The 11,242-nt window shown below is 46.9% G+C and overlaps 1 protein-coding gene across 2 annotated transcripts in view; it reads right to left on the bottom strand.

The window, feature by feature from the left end:
- LOC311318743 (voltage-gated potassium channel subunit beta-3) overlaps nucleotides 1–10,668 on the bottom strand; it is a gene marked incomplete at both ends in the record, with an annotated part of 18,937 nt that extends 8,269 nt beyond the window's left edge. The window contains one exon of one of the 2 annotated variants that reach the window (XM_084450170.1): nucleotides 10,382–10,668. In XM_084450170.1, the coding sequence (XP_084306296.1) occupies nucleotides 10,382–10,668 (287 nt within the window). Of the gene's footprint in view, nucleotides 1–6,644; nucleotides 6,899–10,381 lie in introns of those variants that run through there. The other variant, XM_084450171.1, reaches the window with a different exon arrangement.
- Between the last annotated feature and the right edge of the window lie 574 nt (nucleotides 10,669–11,242).

Raw genomic sequence — 11,242 nt, 5'->3', positions numbered from 1 at the left:
TTCCCAAAGCGTGAGTGAAAGTGCAAGAAAAATATATTAACGAATAAATTCCATATACTGTATAAATGCGAGGCTGCAGTTTACATATAACATACACTTCCTTTTCGTCCTACGTAGCTGAGATTGAGTGTCACTGTACTATTGTTGTGTGTGACAATTACCCCCCCCCCCCTCTCACTCTGCAGTGCTGCAGTTTGTGGAGCTTGTATTGTATCTGTGAGTCCAGGGGATCTGAGACACGCACACACACAGATAGCAGACTTGACAAAAATCAACCACATTCTACGTGAGCGTGTAAACAAGGATACATGAGCTGGTTTGTAGGCTGGTCTGTGCTCTCATGTGAGTCTTCACGCTTGATAGGAACGACGCTCTCAGATGCGAACACTACATACAGTCATGCATGCATGCATGCACTCATCATGCACACAGAAGCCCAGATGCTCGTCTCATCCCACTGTAAGTAGGGCTTCCTGTGTGGAACTTCACCCATATTCTCTCTTCCCGTGAATCATAGATCCATCCATGCTATACAGGAGGTGATTATAGGGGTTGGGCTGTTCTGTGCGCCATTAGGAGAGGGAACAGCAGTCATTCTGTTCCAGTGTGTGGTGGCACTGTGGCCTGCGTTGACATCTACAGTTAGATTCACCTGAGAGCATGAGAAACAGATCTGAGAGCATGAGAAACAGATCTGAGAGCATGAGAAACAGATCTGAGAGCATGAGGAACAGATCTGAGAGCATGAGAAACAGATCTGAGAGCATGAGAAACAGATCTGAGAGCATGAGAAACAGATCTGCAGACGGTTGGTAATTGCAACTATTCAGCTCCTCGGAGTGATATTGTTTATACAGCTGTATCAAAATGCAGGACAATGCTCTTCTTGAAAAGACGCACGCATACACACACACACACACACACACTCACACACACAGACACGCTTGTGCGTGCATCCATTCACTCATTCACTGACACCTAAACAAACAATCACTCTATTCCTGTGTGTCCTCTGCTAACAACCCGAACCTCATCAGGGATCCTTCGTCCCCAAGGGTGGCTCTTGATTCCTACATAATCCTCCACCCGCGGCAGCCTGGATGAATCACCAGGAATCGCTTTTTGATGAATCACCTTGAGGATTCATAAGATTCTAACAGCAGCGACAAGGCTATTTAATAGTCTTCATCTCAGCTGGACACAGATGCCAGGTAGCAGACATACAGGGCAGGTACAGGGTAACAGACATAATGTACAGGACAAAAGTGACTTAGAGACACACTGGTCCTGTCACTACTAGGATGGCCACTTCAGGAGTGTGTAGAAGCATGAAGGTAAACACGGCCATACCAGAACAAAGCTACTGCCCCTCTCCACAGGAATGCATTGCACATGCTGGGGAGAGAGCTCATAATTAACCAGGAATGTCTTTGAAAACAATATAAGCCCTAAAACACACTGCCACACACTGCCACACACATGTTTTACACCCTGAACAGCAACTTCAGGCTGCTAGGCAGAGAATACTGCAGTGCACCGCAACAGTGTTTACAGAGGAGAGGAAAGAAGGGAGGGTATTAGAGAGAGGGATGGAGAGAATGAAAAACACATTGAGGGGATTAAAAAAACATATCAAGGGAGGGTTAGACTGGTGGAGCAAGGGATAATGAGACTTAATGATAGGGAGAGAGAGGGAGAGAGAGAGAGAGAGAGAGAAAAAAAAGAGGAATGTAGAGACTGAGAATGATGGTGGATTGGGGTGGGGCGAGGTAGGCGACGGTAGAGGACAGGGGAGTGGTTGATGGGGGCGGTACCGGGCGGCGGTGCAGTGGCCCGTGACCTGCCAGAGAAGAGTCCCCATCAGTCTGGTGAAGGCCAGGGATAATGACCCAGCACAGGCCATAAGGGAGCATGCTGGGACAGGTGGCCCAGAGGAGAAGCAGGGAACCGGGTCTTCAACCTGCACCTCTCCTGCACACAGGGCCCACAGAGGGAAGGACGGGCCAGAACGTCTTCACGTCTGCAGTCAACACAGGAGGATTCTGCCCACAGTGTCAAGACCAGCACTAGTGTTGGATCATCACTATTGTCTGCTGCAGCCATCTTGGAGGTGACAGAGAAAAACCACTACTCAGACTATACACTGTACTAAACCGGACTGCTAAGAGGAGCACTCTTTCAGACAATGGCATGTCTGAAATGGACATTTTAGTTCGAAGGAGAGTGACATTTATGTTCATGTCATATTCTCACACTCATTGTTAACTGTCACGTGAATGCGACAGAAATACACTTCTAGGTTAGACTGTGATAAGATGATGAAGTGTTTTCATTGTGTTCAACCTTGAAATAGTGAGGTTTGATAGAATACAAGACTATGTTTTCAGTAAGTGACAATCTGGAAAACAATACATGACAGATTGACTCCCTGTCAACTATGATTGTGAAGTAAAGATGATTGCTCCAAATAATTCATCCAAATGAAGACGATAACAAGGGTTAGGGCCTTTCTAACTGGTTGGAAAAACATTTTTTACCCTTGGTCACCACACCTCAGAAAACATTCCTATGGCCTGCGGGGTGCCTCAAGGATCCACCTTAGGGCCCTTACTTTTCAGCCTATACAGTACATGCTACCCCTTGGCAGTGTCATTAGGAAGCACAACATCAGGTACCATAGCTATGCAGATACCCTGTTCTATATCTCCGTAACACCCAGTAATTACAACTTGATTGACTGCCTTGTAAATTGTATTACTGATATAAATGTATGGATGTCACATAACACCATCTTAACCAAGACAAAACAGAGGTATTGATCACTGGTGAAAAAGCTGAAAGAGAGAAACTATCTGCACATTTAAACCTTTAAACCTTGACACCAAATGCCAGGCTAGAAACCTGGGTGTCATACAGTACTTCACTCAGATCTTAATTTCGAAACCCACAAGGAGAACCCACAAAAGGAATATTACCAAGAGATTTTTATCACTTAAGAAAAATTGCCAAGGTGCAACCATTTCTCTCTCAGGCTGATAGCAAAAGAGTAATGCATGATTTTATCACAAGCAGGCCGGATTACTGTAGCGCTCTATTGTCTGGTCTACCAAAGAAAGCTATTTCTAACCTACAAATTAAACAGAACACTGCAGCACGAGTTCTCACTAAGACTAGAGAACACATCACACCAGTCTTAAAATCACTGCACTAGTTACCTGTTAGTTTCAGAATAGACTTCAACATTCTTTTTCAAATCTATAAATCTCTCCATAGTCACACACCTGAATACATTTCAGACATGTTTGTTAGATACATGCCCAGTAGATCCCTCAGGTCCTCAGGTACTGAACTCCTAACAGTTCCAAAAGCCAGGACCAAGAGACATGGAGAGGCAGCTTTCAGTTTCTATGCCCCGAGCCTCTGGAACACCCTGCCAGAGAAGCTATGAATGGCTGAAGCTGTGGAAACTTTTAAGCGAAATCTCAAGACACACTTATTTAATCTCGCCTATCATCACTATCCAGAATCAAGAGAGGCAGCCTTCAGCCTGCTAGTGAATCCTGTACATATCCTTTGTGTATATCCTATGGTGCATTGTGTGTATATCTTTGTGTATATCCTATGGTGCATTGTGTATATATCCTTTGTGTATATCATATGGTGCATTGTGTGTATATCTTTGTGTATATCCTATGGTGCATTGTGTGTATATTCAGATGTGTGCTGTTTAGGGACCGACGTGGATTGTTCGATGAGGAACTAGATGATGCTGCATGAGTATCATAGTGTATATGATAGTGTATATCATATGATAATGTATATGTATGATGGTGCATTGTGTGTATATTAAGATGTGTGTTATTAATGTTGCTCTGCTTGCTACTAACCCGTTCTGTCGCTCCCTCTTATATTCTAACCAGGTCCTGTAGACGTCACCCTGTCTCCTGCAGGCAACCCTGTGTTCTGTAGAAACGATTGCTGTAGAGGTCCAGCGCTGCTACTGACTCTGTCTCCCTCTCTCCTCTCTAGTCTCTCCCTCTTGTACTACACCCAGGTCTAAGAGAGCGTCCCCGTTCCCGGTTAAGGTCCTCCTGAGGTCCCCATGGTTCCCGGAGAGGCCCCCTGCTATCTTCATGTCCAGCTCCATCCCAGCCACCACCCCCCTTCCCCTTTTGTTCTCTGTATTTTGTTTTCTCACTCCTGCTTAGCTGCTATACCTCAATATTTTCTAGTGGCTTTTTTGCTAAGTGCTTACTGTGTCTTATTATGTGATATACTTATATATCCTATTATGGATGACATGGATAGCTAACACATAATGGCCTACCACGTTGGGAACATCGCTGTAACTATTTAGTGATAGTCACGTTTCTTATCATGAAGTTTCCATGTTTAGTGCTCTGTAAAATGTTCCTAGCCAATATAATTAAAACATTTCCCAGGAGCTTGCTTGATTGTCTCGAGAGAGGTCAGGGAAGAATTTTTACTTTTTACCTACAGTATATTGGCCCAAATGGGTGAAGTTTTTTTTTTCTTCCCTCTGGAAAATTAAGGGTAGGATCTCTGTACATCCACCCTTTTCACTGTAAAACATTGTGTTGTCTCTATGTATGAAATGCGCTACAGCATATAAATAAAGTTTGATTTGATTTATGTAGGGGCTGGTAGCCATGCAGAGGTGATTAGGAGGGAGGGGTTGGCTGGGGGAGAAGGGTAGCGCTGCTAATGCACAAGACTGCCTGCTGCTTCTGAAATAAGGTGTGCTTAGTGATAACGCCATACTTAGGAGTGTGAAATAAGGTGAGCTTGGTCCTCCATTTAAGAAAAATCTAATGAGGACAGTAACCAGGCTAGTCATTCTGAGTCCAATTAAATTAACCGTAATGGGAAAAAAAAATGCATTGTAGTTCCCCCATTTGCTCATGTGCTGCCTTTGCTATTTAAACAGCCTCTAATGAAAACATAATTGAGTGAGGAGAATGGTGTCAGAACTAAGCTAAGGGGCATTTCCTTCATCCAGACAGATAACAGCAACATTTCCCTGTCCTCTGACAGAGGTTCCAGTCTGATTAATACGAGGCAATTCCATTATTTTTTCCACTGAATCTTCAAATCATTGACGATTTTAAATTTGGATATGTAAACATAAGCCTGATGCTAAAATGCTCAGTTAGTCTCCAAAACATCACTGGCTGTCGAAACAATACATGTTAGGGGCTGGTAGGGAGAGGAATACAGTAATTGTTCACGATTTGTAGATACTCAGGAAATTAAATAGTGCTGCATAATTCCTTCCCAGCTTTCAGTGTAACTTTCACTTGGACACGCATGCTTCCAGCCATGCCGCCCAGCTCACCACAACTTGATAGAAATCCAATGAGAAAAGCTGGCAGGCCTGAGAGCCTCTCCTGAGGACTGGAAGAGCTCCCAGGTAACCTGAGCTGCCATTGTGTTCCATGGAGAAGGTTTGTCTCACTCCATCACAATAATAATCCGTCGTGAGTATCAACACTGTGACACGTTAAAGTCAATTTAAAAAAAACTCTCATGGAATCAGATCTCCGAATGCCAACATGTGCTTCCTCTGTTAGTGTGTACTTATGGTGCGTTCATTTATAACTGGGAGGGGGCATATTGCGACTTGCTACTAGGAATTATTAAATAAAACGCCGCATGAACTCGCACTTCCTCGTCGCAAATTCGGATATGTTTCTCAGCCCCCAGTTGCCGGCTGACGTCAATATCATATCATATCATCATCATGTCATTCGCTATAGCCCGAATGCACACAGGTCGGAGGTAGGTATTTTGCCACTTGCGACTTGCCAGCTCCGACCACAAACAAATGCACCATTATACCTACCCCTCCCCCCCAACAGATCTACCCCTCCCCCCTCCACTCCAGCAGATCCACCCCTCCCTCCAACAACCCAACAGATCCCCCTCTCTCCCTAACAACCCAACAGATCCACCCCTCCCCCCAACAACCCAACAGATCCACCCCTCCCCCCAACAGATCCACCCCTCCCCCCAACAGATCCACTCCTCCCCCCAACAACCCAACAGATCCACCCCGATCCCCCCCAACAGATCCACCCCTCTCACCAACAACCCAACAGATCCACCCCTCCCCCCAACAACCCAACAGATCCACACCTCTCACCAACAACCCAACAGATCCACCCTTCCCTCCAACAACCCAACAGATCCACCCCTCCCCCCAACAACCCAACAGATCCACCCCTCCCCCTAGCAACCCAACAGATCCACCCCTCCCCCTAGCAACCCAACAGATCCACCCCTCCCCCAACAACCCAACAGATCCACCCCTCCCCCCAACAGATCCACCCCTCCCCCCAACAGATCCACCCCTCCCCCAACAACCCAACAGATCCACCCCTCCCCCCAACAGATCCACCCCTCCCCCCAACAACCCAACAGATCCACACCTCTCACCAACAACCCAACAGATCCACCCCTCCCTCCAACAACCCAACAGATCCACCCCTCCCCCCAACAACCCAACAGATCCACCCCTCCCCCAACAACCCAACAGATCCACCCCTCCCCTCTCCACTCCATCAGATCCACCCCTTCCCTCTCCAGGAGATCCACCCCTCTGAGCCCCCAGCCTAGGCGCTCACCTGTACTTCATACTGCTGTGGCGCCCGATGGCCTCCTTCATGTGGGCGTGGCCCTGAGGGACAGGGCGTGACCCTGACCCCTCCCTGGGCTTGGCTGAGCTCTGGGGGATGTAGTTGCCATTGCCCCCCTGACTGCTCCCTCCTCCTCCGCCACCCCCTCCTCCCCCCGGAGGCGGGGCGGTACGGAGGCCGCAGAGCCGGTCCTCACTGCGGCTCTTCAGGTTGTGCTCTGTGCAGGCGAAAGACACCTGCATCCTGACCCTTGTCTCTGGAGGCTTTTCGCGGTGCTGTTCAGACTTGGACACAAAACACTAGAAATGTCTGCAAATTGCCTGAAGCTGTCGTGGTCTTGGCAGTGAGCGGGGGTTGTAGGCCTAGTTGAAGAGCGTGCAAACAGATTATCAAAAAGGGCGGGTTTGTGTTTTCTGGCAAGAGCTGTGTGTGCCGGGCAATAATCCAGGCCTTAACCTGCTGCACGCAGAGTCAGCGTCTGGTCTGTCTCCTGCCTCGTGGTAATGCCAGACGGATATTGTAAGAGTTTGAACACTCACAAGAAGCTCTGTCGTTAGGACATTCCTCCCATCATCAGCGGGGAGCTGATATGGCTTAGGTATGTCCGTGGTCCCCGGGAAGAAGGATGCTACCGGTGCGCAGCTCCACTGGCGAGGAACTCCAACCGCGCTCTCCACGGCAGTATAGGAGCGCAACAGATTCGTCACTTGAGAAGGTTAAGGGCTGGCATTGTCTGGCAGTGATACTCAAAAACACTATGGGGGAGATGGAGACGCTTGAAGGCTCGTATTATGGGTTGGGAGGTAAAGCGCACTCACCAGCTTGATGTCTTGTTTCCAGCTACAAGCTGAGGTTAGTTCTATCGGTCTCGAGTCCAGCTAGAGACCCAGAGTGTGCCGTAACAACGACACGATTACAGCTACAGGCTTTCTCGCACCCCGCGTCGCCAGGCATATTGCGTCGCAAGTAGCCTAAACCGAATAAAGGTTGGGGGATTGTCTCACATTCACTAGCGCGTCGGATCACAGAACTCAACACGCGGCAAACATGCCTACTCATACATGCATTCCCCTAACAGTGTCCAGCCTCGCGCAACATCGAACTGATGTAAAACGCAACATCAGCAGCACAAAATTGCGAGACAATCTCATTTAGACATAACTTTATATAAATAACATTTACTTGAGGATAATGCCAATATCATAACAATCTCGGTTGGTTACCAACGTTAGGCAACATATTTCACCTCTTGATCCAGACAGATAGTCAAATCATTTCATATATCGACGGCTGACATTTGGTGCATGGTATAGGCGTAAATAGCTTCCGATGCGTTTTGTCGGACGCTTCATTCAATACGTTGACGGTCCCAAACTCAGCAGCGTAATAATTCCAATCATTGATTTTTCTCGCAGTGATTCAAAAATGTTATCCCGACACAGTCGACGATTGCGAGGCGCATCTCTCTCTCCCTCTCTCTCTCTCTCCCTCTCTCTCTCCCCCCTGATCTTTCGCTCTCTCGAACGCGTTATCCTACCCTACCCTATACCTACTGTAGGCCTATAGGCTACCACAATTATGCAAAATCACGTCATTTGCTGGCAGAAAATAATAAGACACTATTCTTTGATAAATTACTATAACTCGTCACATGATACGCAGCCAATAAGCTATAGGCTACACATCGATCAATCTGTTCTGATTTAAATTCAATACAACCGACTAGGATCAAAGTCACAAGCCACCGCCTTTTCAATACACCGTCACAGACAGCTTTTTCAATAAACAGCAAAGCCGCAGATCTCTTTCTCTCTGTTTCTCCGTCCTCACCCGCCTGGGCGATGAAACAAAACCGCGCAAGTGAAGCAATCTCTTGATTAACCCCGCGGCCGTACGGGCAGCGGCTTGACGCAGCTGCTGGCACACAGCGGAGGCATGAACGAGAGCGGGTAGACGGCAGAGGGAGAGGCTTTTAGTTTGACAGCTAATAGGGCTCGGAGGGGTGCCTCAAGCACTGCAGCGAATATGGCATCTGATGTTATTTATTTATTTCACATGACTTCTCCGTGGTTCAAAATGCAAGTGAGTCTCACTGAAATAGGATGCCATTTAGCAAACGTGAACTTAGATGCAGGTGGTTCATAATGTAATAATCTATTGTGTTTTAGGCAGGAGCGGTCTGTGCAGAGCTATATCGTGGCAAAATTTACCAAATTCCATATCACAGCTTCTTTTTCTACTGGGCATCATGAGAAAGAGCTACCAATTTACAGGATAAATGTGCTGACTAGACAGGTCAACTGTCTATAGGTGCAAAGAGACCAGAGAACCAATCACACTGAGTCAGCTTGGGTGAATGAGCCAATCAGGGAGTAGTGCAGATATCAATCTATCTACAGTAGGCTATCTATTAACAGAGATAAGGTAACATCCATGTTACACACTAAGTGTTACCTACTGCCCTAGAGTGCCATTCTGTATCAGAGATTCTGTAAAGTAGAAGCTTCCTTAAACACTGTCACAGATATGTTCCTGCTATCCAAAGTCTGGCGAAATGGTGGCCAGAGCGTGACTTATTACCTGTAGGCAAGCAGGCAATGACACGTTCAAATCTCTGTGAATGTGATTTGCAAAGAGAACTGTGACCTTGGATTAGTATGGGGTGTTTGGTTTGCGTAACCTTTGAGATGTTCTTCATGTTCATTTGTTGGCCGGAGATTGTCACGTATGAGCTAGCAGGCGTTATCGGCCCCACTGATGACGCCGTGCCAGTTAAGCTAGGGGAGCCTGGTTGGCCTAATTTCAGCACCATGGTCAGATCCTTTCCTAACCCCTCCTTCCCAAAATACACACAACAGCCCACAGCCCTGCCTCAGACATAACCTTTAATCCTATTGGCTCAAACCCTAACCTCTGCTCATGAAATCTTGCACTATTAGAACCTCCAAATTTCCATTTGAGATAATAGGAGTAGTGGGAGGTTGATAGGAAAATAAAAATGGGTGATTGTCAGGGAACGTGACATTTGACTTCTGAAACACGGACGTGGTCAGACTGAGGCATAAACAAGGAGTTGCAAAGCCTGAAATACTTGGCACTACAAGCACACTCATGCAATATGCCATCTGTGACTGTGTGTGGAGAACTCGTGTTACCCGACAGGGTCATTCTGTTGGTCTCTAGTGAGGGACCTTAGGAACTGCATGATGTCTGTTTTTCTCAACGTTTCATGAAACACGGCAGCCTCCTGGAGCATTCATCTGTGTTCAAGTTACAAATATGGCAACAAACAGAATTAGACATCTAAAATGAATGCTCCATGTCTGTCACTGCAGTTCAGTCAGCAGTTTACAAGTGGATAATTCCCAGATGGCTTAGTGATGAAGGCAGCCTCCCTCATCCTACTCACAAAGCCTGGTGTCTGATTTCTCTCAGACCACAACCCACTCTCTCCCTCTAGTATTCCTCATTTTTGAAAACCTACTTGGCAATAAACCTCTTTCGGATTCTAGTAAGCAAATAATAGAATCTTCTCTGTTTGTCTCTGAATTTATTATTTTATTTTCTAAGTGAACTCAGAAAGCTCATCTACTACTCCTTGTAGAAAACAGATTTAATCAGGTGCAAGGTTTGGAAAAACGTGTAAATTGGAAGAGAACATTTTTTACATGAAGGTTATAGAGACGAGAGAATGTGACGGCGTGCTATCTCTCTGTCCCTCTCACCTGTACACCATGGCGGGCCGATCGGCCTCACTGTCCGCCAGCGAGAGGCCACACTCCCGGAGGTACAGCTCCAGTCTCCTCCGCTCCACCAGCTGGCGGGCTGCCTCCAGGATCTGGGAGGCCAGGGCCTCCGACTCGCCCTTCTGCCCCTGGCCTCTGCCCCCCCGGCCTCCAGGCTTGGCAGCGTTGCCCCCAGCGGAGGAGGAGGACTTGGGCTTCTTACTGATGCCATACAGGTCCTCCACAGAGAACTTGCCTCCTTTCCCTCCACCACGACCACCAAACATGGCTGCCAAACGTCTTTAGGACAATTTGAAATCAGAAGAAAGGACCCTACTTTACTTGCTGACACTTTTCTCACAGCGTTTGCAGATGTTGCAAGCGCAATTAAGCAAAAAATATAATCTTCAAAACCAACCAGTATCACTGCGTCAGAGATCCTTCGATAGACGGTTCACTAGAACATCCCCCTGTCGACGAGGTGATAATCTCAGACGAAAACGTCCAGCTTCCATGGTCCCACTGCTCCAAAGCACCTCGAAAACAGTCAACCAGTTTTGATTGCTCTTTTCTCTGTTAATCTAGAATGTGGCTGTGTCTACTTAATGCACCAACAACACCCACAGTTAAAAGAGATACAAGGTAGACGGACTGATACTTCTCTCACTGAAGATGAGAGACATCTGCATCCCCTCTCTTGATCTCTCTCAGTTGAGGGGCAGGGATTTGTGTTCTAGCCCCACCAGATTACATCTGGTCAGATTAACAGAAGGCCCGGATGAAGGAGAAATGAGTTCAATGGAAGACTGGTGGGTTAGGGTTAGTACTCTGAACACACATCATCCATCTGTATAACCCCTA

This window comes from Borostomias antarcticus (assembly GCF_949987555.1).
Source record: "Borostomias antarcticus genome assembly, chromosome: 15".
In the NCBI taxonomy this organism is placed as follows: Eukaryota; Metazoa; Chordata; class Actinopteri; order Stomiiformes; family Stomiidae; genus Borostomias; species Borostomias antarcticus.
This window is presented reverse-complemented; position numbering and strand designations above follow the sequence as displayed.